At 40.2% G+C, this 16,284-nt stretch overlaps 1 protein-coding gene across 1 annotated transcript; it reads right to left on the bottom strand.

Moving 5' to 3' along the window:
* Nucleotides 1-2,972: 2,972 nt before the first annotated feature.
* On the bottom strand, nucleotides 2,973-11,668 carry LOC112265469 (protein NipSnap homolog 2). Its single transcript, XM_024442808.2, has 10 exons — nucleotides 11,361-11,668; nucleotides 9,290-9,429; nucleotides 9,011-9,056; nucleotides 7,826-7,920; nucleotides 6,711-6,781; nucleotides 6,278-6,418; nucleotides 5,943-5,974; nucleotides 4,858-4,952; nucleotides 4,594-4,677; nucleotides 2,973-4,490 (listed from the first exon to the last, which is right to left on the bottom strand). Exons 1-10 carry the CDS (start codon nucleotides 11,480-11,482, stop codon nucleotides 4,426-4,428), a joined length of 891 nt encoding a protein of 296 aa, XP_024298576.1. The 5' UTR covers nucleotides 11,483-11,668; the 3' UTR covers nucleotides 2,973-4,425.
* Between the last annotated feature and the right edge of the window lie 4,616 nt (nucleotides 11,669-16,284).

Genomic DNA, 16,284 nt, shown 5'->3' with positions numbered 1-16,284 from the left:
AAAACAATGTGTTGGGAGTCAGAGGCACAGAAACTCACATCAATACCTTTGTCAGATAACACTGTTAAACAAATAATTTATGCTATTGCTAGCAATCAAGAGGAAACTCCGACTGAATGACTCAACTCCCTAGCTTATGCTCTCCAAATTGACATTAGCTGTGAGGGCCAAGATGCCCATGCATTGACTTTTGTTCGCTATACATGGCGGGGGATGCTATTCATGAGGACATTGTTCTGTCTCATTTTTCCAAAGCATGAAATGGGATGTTCAGTTTGTTGCGTGGCTATATTGACGAAAAACAGATACCATATGGCTATTTGGGGCTCAGTCGATCACCGGACGGTGGGCCTCTGCACTCTAGTTGTGTGTCTCCCTCTGCCAAATGGATGTATAGTATGATATACCGAGAGCAACTGGCGGCAAGAGAGCTGAGCACAACTCAGAGATATACTGCAGCAGGTAACTTCCATTGTAAACTACATCAAACCATGTCCAATGCGCGCACGCCTGTTTGCAAAACTGTGGAGATATGGGATCAGAGCATGACAATGCTCTATTTCACACTGAGGTTTGGTGGTTATCGAGGGGGAGTGTTAAAAATATTTCTGAGAGAGGAACTGTTGTCACTCACAATGGTTGTAAAAAATAAGACTTTCGGTTGACTTTCTGTGTAATGAAAAGAAAATAACAGAAAACAGCACGATTGCTGTAATCCCCACATTTTAAGATGACCACAAGCATCCCTGTTCCTAAGAACTCTAATGCCACAATTACTACCACCCTGTAGCACTCACTTCTGTAATCATGAAGTGCTTTGAGAGGCTGGTTATGGCACACATTAACTTTGCCACCCTAGACCCACTCCAATTTGCATACCGCCCCAACAGATCCATAAATGACTCGGATCTCAATTGCTCTCCACACTGCCCTCACCCACCTAGATAAGAGGAATACCTATGTAAGAATGCTCTTCATTGACTACAGCTCAGCGTTCAACACCATTATCCCCTCCAAGCTCTTCACCAAGCTTAGGACTCTGGGTATGAACACCTCCCTCTGCAACTGGATCCTGAACTTTCTGAAGGGCAGACCCCAGGTGGTGAGGATAGGCAACATTACCTCCACCACGCTGACCCTTAACACAGGGGCCCCACAGGGGTGTGTGCTTAGTCCCCTCCTGTACTCCCTATTCACCCACAACTGTGTGGCCACGCACAACTGCAACACCATGATCAAGTTCGCTGTCGACACAATGGTGGTAGGCCTGATCACCGGTGACGATGAGTCAGCTTCCTCGAAGGAGGTCAGTGACCGGACATTGTGGTGCCGGGGCAACAACCTCTCCCTCAACGTCAGCAAGACCAAGGAGCTGATCATGGACTACAGGAAATGGGGAGGGCAAGCACACCCAGCAGTGGAGCAGGTAGACAGCTTCAAGTTCCTGTGTCCAAATAACTAAGGACTTAAAATGGTCCAAACACACACGCACAGTCGTGAAGAAGGCGCGACAGTGCCTCTTCCATCTCAGGATGTTGAAAAAGTTTTGCATAAACATTTCCTGTACATAGTATGTCTACTTAATGTATTACTAGAAAGAAAAAAAATACACTGTTATTGATTATTGCATTGCTGGGCTTTGAGTTTGCAAGAGAGGCATTTCACTGTACTTGTGCATGTGACATTAAAACTTAACTTGAATTCGGGAACTTTGACCTCGTATTTTTCCCAGTTGTCTTGAAAACACCATAAAACGCATGGTAGGCTACCTTTTGCCAGCTCATATCTGTGTGAAGCTGGATTCAGTGCTCTCTTCGGCATTAAAACTAAATAAAGATCCAGGTTGCAGAGATGAGATGGCACTGTCGACCACACCCCCTGACTTTGAGAAGCTCTGACGAGACATGCATCAAGCACACATCTCATTAGTGGTGGTGAGATAAGAGACATGTCAGACTAATATGCAATTGACTACCCCACATTAAGAATATGTGATGGTGAGTTGAAGACAATCATAAATACAGTTAGAATGTTCTTCAATTGACTGCCATAGCCCCAAATAAAAATGTAAACATTGGCTGTTTAATTACATACTTTTTTTCACATGGGTGGAGTCACAAGAACCGTCAGATATCAAAATAGGGTCTTGGGCCAAAAAGGTATGGTATGCTAACCTCTCACCATAACAATCGGGGCGGCAGGTAGCCTAGTGGTTAGAGCGTTGGGCCAGTAACCGAAAGTTTGGTTGATTGAATCCCCGAGCTGACAAGGTAAAAATCTGTCGTTCTGAACAAGGCAGTTAACCCACTGTTCCTAGGCAGTCATTGTAAATTATAATTTATTCTTAACTGACTTACCTAGTTAAAAAGGTTAAATATGTTTTTGTTTTTTTTAATAAGGGGGGGGTATAATTTCATCAGGATTATCTGTATTCATGTTAACATCCACACTAATGTAGTAGTGTTTAGACACATTCTATTCTTATTTACAATAAAAGTGACTCCAAAATGACACAATACAGTATTTACCATTCAATTCTATTGGGCACAAAATAATCTGTAACACAACCAAAGCAAACAGCAAATGTGTGACTCTACAAAACGAGTTTGTAGAGTCACACGCTTTATGTAATCATTGCGTGCTAGGAATATGGGACCAAATACTAAACTTTTGACTACTTTAATACACTTAAGTGAATTTGTCCAAATACTTTTGGTCCCCTATAATGGGGAGGGACATTGTAGAAAAAGTGCTGTAATTTCTATATGCTTCACTCGATATGGATGAAAATACCCTCAAATTAGTCTGCACTTTAATCTTATATCCATATAATTTCAAATCCAAAGTGCTGGAGTACAGAGCCAAAACAATCAAACTGTGTCACTATCCCAATACTTTTGGAGCTCACTGTAACTCACACACACTGTACTGGTTAGCACATAATCTGGCAACAAAGAGCAGCATTACCACAGTTTCTCTTTGAATAACTTTATTTATGTGCTGACATTCTTGCCACCTTTGCCATAAATACCCTGTAAATCAGGGAATAAAACTAGGATGAGGCATGCTACTACCAACACTGAAACCTCTTTAAATTCACAATGAGTAGCAGTATGACTCCACAATTACAGATTTTCATTTCAGTACATTGGTAGTTGTACCTGGGCACATAAATGTTCCATGACAGTATTAGATCAAATGTTTACGGAATAGGCTATTCATTATGCCCAACCGGAAACACGTTAAATCTGATAAAACATGTCTGGAAAAAAACTGGACATGGAGGACACTGGACATGCAGATAATACAAGCCATGTTCACTAAACCAGTACAACAAAAACACAAGCTTAATGCAGATGATGGGAAAGAAATGGGGAGAGAATGCCCACAATTGCAATCAATACATTTACTTTAAAAATTCTGAGAGGATATTTATGGTTAAAATAGGCATGGCTTTAGCTCTGTATTCATACCAGTTCTCAAATAAATCAAAGTTTGTCACGTACAGAGATCAGCAGATGTTAAAAGCGAAATGCTTGTGTTTCTAGCTCCAACAGTGCAGTAAATGTCTAACAGTACAATACTAATACACAAATGATTCCAATAAATAATGTTCACGCTCAATGCCTTCAATTAAGTTTCAATATTTGACTATTTAGTAGATATTCTCTCTGCTGACAAAATACAGTAACAATTCACTTATACCATTTTACCAGTCTTTCTAGCGCTGTTTGAGTCAGTAACATTTTAAAATCAGATTTCACCCAAAAGCTTGATTTAGCAATTTAACAATATGATTTATATATTTATTCAATATTTACATTAAATAAACGAAATAACCACAAAATCACACATTGTGCATCTATTGTGATTTTTTGTCAAGTCATGCCATAGTTGCCCAAAGCTCAATTCTTATTCACTGCAAACAGAACACACTGCTAGGCTAGCTCTCTTTCAAAACAGCACTTTGGTTGTAAAAATAGACTAGATCAGCTGTGGCAATGTGACCAGTGTTAATATGACCCAGTATGTTAGACATCATTTCTCCACCCAACCACTATCAGGAGGTTTCAATATTCTGATTTTTCCCATCCTGTCTCCCAAAAACAAAAAAGCAGTTGTGAGCTCTTGTGCCATTGCCTTACAGATCTTCCAATTATGGAAAGAGTGTTTTACCCCACAGACTCAATATGGGATACGATGATACTTTAACCTCCTGTGTCTCAGTGATGTTTTTAAAGTACCAAATATTGCTTGCTGGTACAAAGTCAGAAATGGGTCAAGTAAAAGTCTAATCAAATCAGAGGGTAGTTAGTTGGCAACAATAATGAAGAGGTTGAGACCACGGCAGTGAGATTTTTGACTTTGTGTTACATTTAAAAACCGGCGAGGCTTGGCGTTCGGCCTTCTGTGTTCTCTCATAGGTTACTGCAGTGGGGAAGCCTTCATTGGGATCATGATTCTAGAGTCCATGTGCTGAATGAGAGGAACTGCAACAGAGATACAAGATCAGAGGAGAGTTCAAAGTATTTAATCTTTAAAAAATGTGCACGCTATGTGAAAGTACACTTCATAACAACTGATTTTGCTCACCTGTATAATACACAACCTCATCCCAACCCTCATGTTGCCAAGCTGCATTCCTTGTGGCTTCTCTGGCCTCAAGGTCTTTGTAAGCTGAAATCAACAATGAAACACTGTTATAAAATGAATGTTAGTCTTCTTTTAGAAAAATAATAACAGCCTTGTCTATAAGATAACCTAGTATGAGACGCTACATGAATGTTAGATCTGTGTGAATGAATGAGACTGGAGGAAAGGAGAGAAGAGCGATAGAGCTCATCTGCCTGGCCTCACCCCAGAGGTGGTGCACCATGTAAAGGTTTCCGATTTGGGAGAAGAACCCTCCCACTGCCTCACTGTTGTGCTGGCGGTAGCCAATAGCTCTGGCCCTTGGGAAAACAAAAGGCCAATCAAAACAGTCACTTTCCCACAACTTTCCCACACTTTCCTACAACCAATGCTTCATCTTCTTCACATTGGCTGAAGGCCACCCCATGCAGATTATTTGTTATATCCATTTAACTTTTATTTATACAATTAAGAACATATTATTTGTCATGATGTCCTGTCAAAGAGTCAAGCACAGCTGCCATATACAATTATAATCGGCTACTGTCCATGTGGTGTCTCAACCACTGATGATAATTTGACCAACAAATGTTATTATTCATACTGTTTGATTGAACTTGCTTTAAAACTATCATTCCAGTTTGGCAGACAGTAGCTGCACAGTGCCAGGATTAGTTGGATTGGATGTACTCATGCATCGAGACAGCTAATTGTAAGGTGTGGGGTTGGAGAAATGTCATTATTGGCTCTTAACCAGTCCCATTAGTCATCGTATATACAATCATATAAATTACAATCATGTACAGTTATTTTGATTAGCCAAATCATACTGACTTAATTCCCGTTGTCAGCATTTCATGTTGTTTTAACAATGTGGCATGACTTTTTCCCCCCAATTAGAATGAGTAATTCTGATCAATTACTGAACCAAATAATCAGAGAGAGTATGCACAAATCACAAATCAAACTTATTTTGGCAGACAAGTTTGAAGAATTCAGAACAATGAATTAATATTGAAATATTTGTCATAAAGGAACAAAAATGTTTTCAACATAAACCTGAGAGAATGGAATCATCCAGGCTCATAGGCTCCTGTTGAAAGTAAACAACTAAATTTAATCTGAAAATAGCAAGGACAGCAGTAGAATCTCCCTGTGCACTCTGGGATCTAACAACAGAGTATCAAAATAGCGTCTCTCAGTGGAATAGCTCTTACTAATGAGAAAATGGGGAAGGAAGTTTCAAGTGAAAAAGAAACTATATGCTGTAAGTAAAGATGAGAAATTCAAATGTAATCAGGTTGCCTTACCAGTAATTACCCCACTCAATCATGGTGCCAGGCTGGAAAAAGAAAACATGAGAAAAAAAGTTTTTGTATTTCACAGGAATATAAATGTGTGACAATTTCCTCCAAGATTAAAAATTAATCATAATGGCCCTTTCACATGGATTGCAATATAGACATACATTTTTGAGCATAATGTTTCCATAGAACCTACACAAACTCTCCAATGTCCATGTCAACAATTGCCCACCCTTTGTATCATCTGGTAGTGATTCATATTTATTCAGCAATGTAGCACCATCCTAAACTAAACCCCTGGTAGTGCTATGGTTAATGAGGTTCAGTCACTCAGTACTCACTCGGAGCTGGTAGGACCTGAGCTCGTAGATGTTGGGTCCCTTCCTGGGGATGGGCTCATTCCAGAAGCTGAACTCCAGGAGCAGTTGGTTCCTACGAGACAACAGCATCTTTCCTCTCTCCTCCCGGTACTTCATGAACTCCTGTGTCGACCTCACATCAATAAGCACATCTGAGCACACCCTCACTGTCTATCTAGGGAAGGGTTCATTAGCTGTAGATTATAAGCCAGGGGTTATAGTAGGGCTGGAGCAAAAGCCAGCACACCCAGTAGATCTTCGGGAGGAAGCTTGGCCACCAGGTATATGAGTTAATGTGACAGGCGACCTCAGACAACACTAGCATATGAAGCTATATTCAAGACTACTATATTCAAAGTGAAGGCTTCTAGATGCTGCCGGGGAGGAAATGACAGTCATGGAACATTTTGGTTACCTTGTTCTGCCTGAGTTTGCTCATGACCTCGGTCAGAGCTGGGTAACCTCCTCTATACCGCCACATATGGACTGGAAAAACACACACACCAGCCATTATTTGCAAAGCAATAATACGCATATTCAGAGATATATCCATAATCCTTATGAAGTGTAAGGGCATTATTTCAGTAATGCAGTAATGCAAAACTAACAGCCAGGGAACTATTGGCAACATGTGTGAACATGACATGGGTAGGCTAAGGTTAGGCAACACAAATCACGGTTTTCGATCTTGGTTTCGATTAATTGCTGTAACACAGGATAAACAATTCATAAAAGTCCCATGATGGTAGTAGTGACTGTCCATTAATGCTTATCCCCTAATAAACATTTATTGACATGACTTTACTTGAATAAATTATTTCAGTTGTTGTGTATATAACATATGATGACTTTATTTCATTGCAAGTAAACATCTCATCTCTATAGCGCTGCTGCCTATGCGGTCTGCCAAAATCCCTATTTTGTCGTTCTTCAAAGTAAACAAGGCATACTTTTATGACTGCTGAATACCAACTATTAATCACGTAGTTCATGTATTTTTAGGGAGATACCTCGCGAAGCAACAGCTGCTCTCTATATCCCCTCATGATCACACATTCTCTCTTCTGTAGCAGGCGTAAAAGAAACAGAGACCAGCCAAGTATATGCACAATGGATTATGGTCATTGTAGTTAACTACCACATTTTATGTACTAAACCATGTACAATATTGGCCTGTTGGAACTACATTGCACAGTTTGGGCTGGATCTGAATGATCTCTAAAAACCTAACAGAATGGAATTCTAATAATTGAACCAACATCGGTCAATTAGTTGTTTAAAAAACAAAAAATAACCAACATTTAGGTTAATTATTCAGCACTAATGTTTGCAGGCTTTTGTTATTATTGCCAGGTAGGTGTAACACCAACTTAATTGAATCATCATCTCACGAGGAAAATTAGCAAAACTGGTTCAATGAAGCCCATATCTCCTAAACTAAGTTTTCCTATCCCTGCAGGTGTGTCAATTCGAAGTGAATGTGCATTTCAACTAGCAGAGGAGTGTGTGCTCTGCTGCCAGCATTCTTACCAGCCTGGTCCTGCTCTCCATACCAGGTGTTCCAGGTACCCACCAGCTCACAGGGATAGTACTTATCATTATGGATAGATGGCAGGGTCTCCTCACTGTCAAGGGAAAGCAATAACAAACACATATTCTACTAGGGAGCCTAGCAGTTAAGAGCGTTTGGCCAGTAACCGAAAGGTTGCTGGTTCGAATACCCGAGCCGACAAGCTGGAAAAACCTGCCGTTCTGCCCTTGAATCTGATTCATAGGGGTTGGGTTAAATGCGGAAGACACATTTTGGTTGAATGTGTTCAGTTCTGCAACTGACTAGGTACCACCTTTCGTCTTCCCCTTATAATAATACTTGTATGAAATATAATATGACCATTATTATAACTATAACAGATTAACTGTTATTGTTGATGCCTGGATGCAATTATTTGACGTTAGCACTGACACCACTGCAGCTTTCTTGTCAGATTTCTCTTAGGACTTCAACATATACTTCCAAGCTAAATATAAATGTTCTATAACAATCCCCATAACAAATGTTTAAAATAGGCATTTTGGCTGTGTGTTGTGTCTAAACCAGTTGTGCAGATTCTATGATAAGTAAAAAGGTATTATGACTGAGTCATCTTAAGTATGAGCATAGATAAATTATTCTACACGGTGTTGTCATGCCAGTATATCAATTGCATCACAGGAATAAAACATTTTGTCTAAACTCTGCCCTTATGCAAAAAACACATGAATTTCACATGACATTATGTGAAGTTAATGTGATCACATGTGAAATGTTCCAAAAACACATGTTTTCACATGCACAACCCACTGGTGACACCAGCCATAATATCACCACTACTACTTTTTACTTTATATCACACATACTCAACAACCAAATGAAACAATAATTTGGGACGGTACTACCCTCAGTACGGCTACTATTTAAAACAAATGTTTTTTACCTTTATTTAACTATGCAAGTCAGTTAAGTACAAATTCTTATTTTCAATGACGGCCTAGGAACAGTGGGTTAACTGCCTGTTCAGGGGCAGAATGACAGATGTGTACCTTGTCAGCTCGGGGGTTTGAACTTGCAACCTTCCGGTTACTAGTCCAACACTCTAACCACTAGGCTACCCTTCCGCCCCATTTGAGGGGCTTTAGGTATAAAGGACTAGACTGAACAAGGTCCATACTACTTACCAAAGCTGGTTGTAGGCATCCAGGCACTCTGGTTTCACATTATGGACTGTAACAGAACAAGCTCTATTAGACATAGTGCCCTCTGTGTTGGAAGGGGTTAAATTGGTCAAACTTTACATTACAGTCAAGGTCCGTAAGTACAGTGAAACAAGTATTGTAATTACTAATTTCTACATTATACTTACTTCTTACACTATAGTTATTACACTGCACTCAATTCTAAAATATAAAAAGTCATTTGGAATTGAAGTAAACAAGTTACAGTAAAGCACAACTTACACTGGATTTTGTAGAGGTTGCTTTCCTCATTCTTGGTAAGCAAGTGGGAGTGGGCATCCTTTCTGGGATCAACTTTACGCACAAATAGTGACTTGAACCAGCTATCTTCACGATTCCTATGGTTTGATGCCGACAAGCCCCTGGAGAAAAAAAATACAGATGGTGGTGTTAATACATATGTGAACGGAGACATCTTATGAAGTTAGTGACTCATCTATTCCTGCAGCAAAGGATTTCACTGCTGAGTAGTGAGCTGAAGTCAGATCTGCCCATGCAGAATAATAACAGTAACACATGCACTGTATGATGTTGTTGCCTAAGCTCACACAATGTTTGAGAAAATGCACACTGGTCTCCAACATGCAGTACCAGTTCTTGCATGTACCTGGCTGTTTCCGAAGTAAACAATAAGCAGTGACAGTTACAGCTAGCCACAGAACACCCCTGCTGCACAAGTATTAAAATACAAATGATATATCATTGGCTAATGTTGACATTATAAGGTAAAGAAATGTTGATGTAGTAACATACTAATGTCATGTAAAATACAGTAAGCTACACTACATATACAAAAGAATGTGGACACCCTTTCAAATGAGTGGATTCGGCTATTTCAGCCACACCCGTTGCTAACAGGTGTATAAAATCGAGCACGCATCCATGCAATCTCCATAGACAAACATTAGCAGTAGAATGGCCTTACTGAAGAGCTCAGTAACTTTCAACGTGGCACCATCAGAGTCAGTTCATCAAATTTCTTCCCTGCTAGAGCTGCCCCGGTCAACTGTAAGTGCTGTTATTGTGAAGTGAAAACATCTAGGAGCAACAACGCGAAGTGTTAGGCCACACAAGCTCAGAACAGGACAGTTGAGTGCTGAAGCGAGTATAAATCGTCTGTCCTCGTTGCAACACTCACTACCAAGTTCTAAACTGACTCTGGAAGCAATGTCAGCACAAGAACTGTACGTCAGGAGCTTCATGAAATGGGTTTCCATGGCCGAGCAGCCACACACAAGCCTAAGATCACCATGCGCAATGCAAAGCGTGTAAAGCTCGCCGCCATTGGACTCTGGAGCAGTGGAAACGCGTTCTCTGGAGTGATGAATCACACTTCACCATCTGGCAGTCCGACGGACTAATCTGGGTTTGGCGGATGCCAGGAGAACGCTATTTGCCCCAATGCATAGTGCCAACTGTAAGGTTTGGTGGAGTTGTTTTTTTTTTTTTTTCATGGTTTGGGTTAGGCCCCTTAGTTCCGCTTTAGGGAAATCTTAACGCTACAGCTTACAACAACATTCTAGACAATTCTATGCTTCCAACTTTGTGGCAACAATTTGGGGAAGGCTCTTTCCTGTTTCAGCATGACAATGTCCCAGTGCACAAAGCGAGGTTCATACAGAAATGGTTTGTCGAGATCGGTGTGGAAGAACTTGACTGGCCTGCACAGAGCCCTGACCTCAACTCCATTGAACACTTTTGGGATGAATTGGAACGCCGACTGTGAGCCAGGACTAATCGCCCAACATTAGTGCTCAACCTCACTAATGCTCTTGTGGCTGAATGGAAGTCCCCACAGCAATTTTCCAACATCTAGTGAAAAAACTTCCCAGAAGAGTAGAGGCTGTTATAGCAGTAAAGGGGGGACAAACTCCATATTAATGGAACGAGATGTTCGAGCAGGTGTCCACAAACTTTTGGTCATGTAGCGTTTATCCACAACAGTAGCCCTAGCTTTATAATAATGACCTTGAGCAAGTGTAATAATAATTCCCTATTAGACAGACAAGTACACTAGCAACTGGATATGCTGTGTATTAACTTCAACAGTTTAACCATTTTAGAATAGCTCAAATTAGAAGTTGCACTAATTTGTAGTTTATAAAATCGACTACATGCCAATAGTTGACTGGCTAGCTATTTATGCTAGCTTGCTAACAGTCACTTTTTCAGGTTCACTCCTGCACACTTGCAGCATAGACGAGTCAGTAGGAACCTCTATTCTCAAAAATCGTCAATGAAACTAAAGTCAGAACCCCAACGCTTTAAACGTGCAAAGTAATAATAGTCACACCTGCTTAAAACGAAGATATGTCCTGTCGACTGGGCCGTGTTTTTAGCCTGATTCAGGCCACTGCCAAATCTTTGAAGGACTCGGGTCGCCATTTTCCATTGATAACACTGGAGCGTATTCATTACGCCGATTCGGTTGCAAAAGTTTCTTAAATGGAAGCAAACGGAGAGGGACGTACCCGAATTTGTTCAAAAGAAACTCTCGTTTTACTCTGTTTGCTTCCGTTTGGCTATTAAACGATAAACGGTTTCCAAAATGAATACACCCCTGTCCTCCATGCAAACACAAAGTGGAGTCTGTGAGTCTATAATGTAGCCACCAGGCGGTAGTAAAACACCAACAAATTAATGGTGTGAACAGTGGAGGACCACTTGTCCTCGGTACTAGTTTTGTTAGTTTTTCCATAGAACCATGAAATGGAGCATGTGTGTGTTCCTCTTCTTTGTAGACTTCAGTTCTTTTTTTTTTTTGCTTGACTGAATATTTCTACCTTCTTTTCTATGATTGGGGATAAATTGAAGACTTTATTCATGCAATCGAACATCTTTGATGACATGCCTGTTCTAAAATTCCCGTGCCTCCAAGACAGTTCACGTCAGTTGACGGGAATGACGTTCTCTACATGTCAAACTCAAGGCAAGCAAACTGGATCCAGAACAACCTCTGGCTAAAACCAGAGATGAAGCTATGGAGCCAGATAGCTGCCAAAAGGTTGAAGGTACGTAATCATTCGGATCGCAAGAAAAGCCATGCGTGAAACATAAACGTGAAATTTCATCTGTGAGCATACAAAAACCATGTTATGATTACAGACTAACATGTTAGGCTTGAACAAACCTTGTGTTGCAATTCTGATGTACAATAATACCTTTCAGAGTTTTGGCAGTTTCATCTCACCAACAAAAAAAACTGTACACCACACTGCCTGTGAGGAGTGCTACACGAACAAGCCTAACAGTATAAAACAAACGGAAGTCAGGGAAACCGGAAAGAGTTGTCCGGCACGTTTTCAAGTTATAAGTCTCAATTCTCTATTACTTCTCAATTGAGTTTACTTCACATTTAGGTAGCTAATGTAATGTATTTGTTTGCCAGTGCACGTATTATGCCTACAACAGGGACGTTTCAGTTTGCTAGGTGTACATAGAATAATATATGTTTGGTAAATCTACAAATGATGTATGACCACTGGAGTCTTTGCTACTCAAAATGTTTTTGTATAGAATATTTCACATTTATTTAATCACTCAAAATCTTGCCAAAGCATATTCTGTAGGAGGGGTTAATATGAATTTAAAATAATTTGACATGATTTATTTAAATCGGGTCATGAACATATGGACTTTGAAATGAACAAGGGAGAGGTTAAATGTAGTCTAAGTCTGGCATAAGTTTATTGCCACACTTTACAATAACTCTGCTAGCTGTGGTCTTAGGTCGTCTCCGTATGGGCTATTCCCTCCAGCACGACACTGCTGCCCAGTTGAAGAGCTTGTGATCTCCATGCAGCACCACAGCAGCATTAGTCTTCAGAAAAGCACCCCTCAGCCTTAGAAGATCCCCTTCTGGATGCATGCAGCCATAGTCATTATACACTAATGTAGGCTTATTTGCTTACTAGCCAAATAAAGTGCAGAGCATGCATGATGTGTGCAACTCATCATTCAAACTTATTTGATCATTTAATTCATCCTTCATTCAGTTCAGTCAGTATGTCATCCATTCTGTCATTTGTCTGAATTGCAATATGAACTAAATCAAAGATAACTACCCTTTGCCTTGATAACAGCTTTGCACACTCTTGGCATTCTCTCAATCAGCTTTACCTGGAATGCTTTTCCAACCATCTTGAAGGAGTTCCCACATATGCTGAGCACTTGTTGGCTGCTTTTCCTTCACTCTGCGGTCCAACTCATCCCAAACGATCTCAATTGGGTTGAGGTTGTGAAGACCAGGTCATCTGATGCAGCACTCCATCACTCTCCTTCTTGGTCAAATAGCCCTTACACAGCCTGGAGGTGTGTTGGGTCATTGTTTTGTTGAAAAACAAATGATAGTCCCACTAAGCGCAAACCAGATGGGATGTCGTATAGCTACAGAATGCTGTGGTAGCCATGCTGGTTAAGTGTGCCTTGAATTCAAAATAAATCACAGATCCTGTCACCAGAAAAGCACCATCACACCTCCTCTTCCATGCTTTATGGTGGGAACCGCACATGCGGAGATCATCCGTTCACCTACTCTGCGTCTCACAAAAACACGGCGGTTGGAACCAAAAATCTCAAATTTGGACTCATCAGAGGTGTTTGAGTCCAGACGTTCTCGCTGTTGTAATTCTTGGCACATAGCACCAGTGGCCTCAATCATGGTCCTGACAGGGGCCAAAGGCAGCTCACAGTTGGGAATGAGGGCCCACATAGCCCTCCCAAAACATGGAGGCCTCTCCGCAAGCCTGGGAACAGTTAGGCCTAGGCTGCCTCTTTCTCAGAGTGGAATATGTTTTCAGTATTCAGTGACATGCTTTTCAATGCAATAAAAATAACACAAAAATAAAAAAATATTTCATTTGGATAAAAATGAGTCCAGTTTATATTTCTTCTACCATTCATGTTATGGTGGATGGTAATGATCTATTATCACCTTTTTAAAATATCTATTGTTTTGCACAGCGCAGTGGGAGAAATGCAAAACAGACCCTGTAGTCTGACTGTGAATTGTTTTAGGAAACTGGATCACAAGTTGGCTTCTCCCACCTTGTGGTTGCTTTCAAGTTCACTCTAGCCTTGGTACTCACAGTAGATCTTAGCTGATGGTTGTGTTTTCAAATCTCATGACTGAATGCCACAAATGATGGAAAACTCTGTGTGATTCAACTTTACAATGCCAAGAGGAAATTAGCAATGGTTTGTCTGTTAAGGCTGTTTACATAACATGGAAAGTGAGATGGTGTCAAGGTCATGTAAACATTCAGTATACATTTTATTTTATTTTAATTGTTGAGTATTTTACCTCCCCATAAAATAGAGCTTTATAGGGTGTTGGAAGCATGTCTGCTTGTGGTTTTATTTCTGTATGAGAGATTTGATCTGGATTCTAGAATTCCTGTCATTCTAATCTTTGATGGTTTTTGGAGTGTCTTGTGAGTAAGATCAGGGATCTTGGCCTTCACTTCCTGGATAGGTTACAGTATTTCCTCTTTGTTGCATGTATTGTATTCAAATGTTGATTTGTATAGAATGGATTAATGACAGTACACTGCACAAATCCAAAGGGGAAAGTGCTGAGACACTGGCCAAATTGGTTTGATGATGATGCATGATGCATTTATAGGGCATGTGTTATTTTTCAAAATGTGTGAGTTCAAGTAGTTTACTCCTTTAGTTTTATGTTACATGCTAGTCCTATGCTAGTTCAAAAATTAATTTGTGCAACAATTTTCTCATTATGCCATTGTTTTGTTTTAGGAATATTTTTTTATATCAATCTCATGATGTATAAAAACATCTGTGATGAATTACAATAATCAGTACAGTACATAAAAACATGCTGGTTTCTGTAAACTTCTGCCATCGTCTTTTTGTATGTGTTGCGAAATAAGTTGACCTAAATTTATCTCCTCTTGTTGATGGGGTCTTGTAGCAATACTGCATTTGAATATCACCACAGGAGATTTAGACTAGGCAGGTGAATTAAAATGTTCCCAGACCCTATTGCTATACTGTATGTACAGTAGGCCTATCCCTATAGAGAATCCCAATGTTAGCAGCTCAAGATTATGTGCTTAAACTGAAACGCTGGAAGCCATGATGCTCTCTGAACATCCAAATGCTGCTTCGTCTTAATGCAAACAGAATTAACAAGGACTTTAATTGCTTAAAGCAGCCCTTAGCTCCAATTCGAGTCCACATTTGCCTCAAATCGAGTCTACATTTGCTCCAATTCGAGTCTGCATTTGAAAAACTGTGACAGAACATTATGGAAAATTCATCTGACGATGCCCAGGACAGCAATATAGCCAATAACACTGGTTTGGAAGATTATCTTTATAAAAGCGATGCTGCAATCCAACCCACTTCCTCCCTTCTTCAAAATTGCTTTCACAAATTGCATAGACTTGTATATTGGTTAGGCATCAGCATTCAGCAGCGCACAAAACTAAATCCAAATCTGGTCATTCCACTGCATTACTGGATTATAACAGAGCGAAAAGCCCAGGCCCGGCAGCAGATACACATTCCAGTGGAGTTTCCTTTCCTCTGTGTGGAGATGCACAGATAACCTAACACTGAGGTATATTCAGTCAGACATGCTGCATTTTTGCCGTGAAGTCGTATTTTTGTTGGTTTGGTATCAGCTGCTTCAGTACACTACATTACATCCTTTTCTGGAGTTGTTGGTTGAAGAGCCCTGTTTCAAATTTTGTAGATATGGGCAAGTGAAGGGGGAAAGAGTGGAGTGGGCATGGCATGGGTGGTGGAAAAGGATGTACGGATGAACCAGATTAATTCATCATGTGAAGAAAGACAGAAAAAAAGGAGAAGATTTTGTGTTCTCTGCTTTAGAAGAATGCTTACCACTCCTGGAATTCAGCATGACTCTTAAGAGGGATTTGTTTTTAATCCCGAGATTTAAATCATGTGAATGCATCAAAGGCCAACATTTTTGTCCAGAGCTGCCTCGGGTTGAGGCAAAATTTAGAAATGTCTGGACTAAGCAGAAGATTGGGCCGCTTGGCTAACATTTGCCTGAGATCTACAGTTGAAGTCGGAAGTTTACATACACTTAGATTGGAGTCATTAACAATCATTTTTCAACCACTCCACAAATTTCTTGTTAACAAAGTATAGTTTTGGCAAGTCGTTTAGGACATCTACTTTGTGCATGACACAAGTCATTTTTCCAACAATTGTTTACAGATTATTTC

The sequence above is a fragment of the Oncorhynchus tshawytscha genome, linkage group LG13 (assembly GCF_018296145.1).
Source record: "Oncorhynchus tshawytscha isolate Ot180627B linkage group LG13, Otsh_v2.0, whole genome shotgun sequence".
Lineage (NCBI taxonomy): Eukaryota > Metazoa > Chordata > Actinopteri > Salmoniformes > Salmonidae > Oncorhynchus > Oncorhynchus tshawytscha.
The sequence above is the reverse complement of the archived record's forward strand: the minus strand, read 5'-3'. Positions and strand labels throughout refer to the sequence as shown.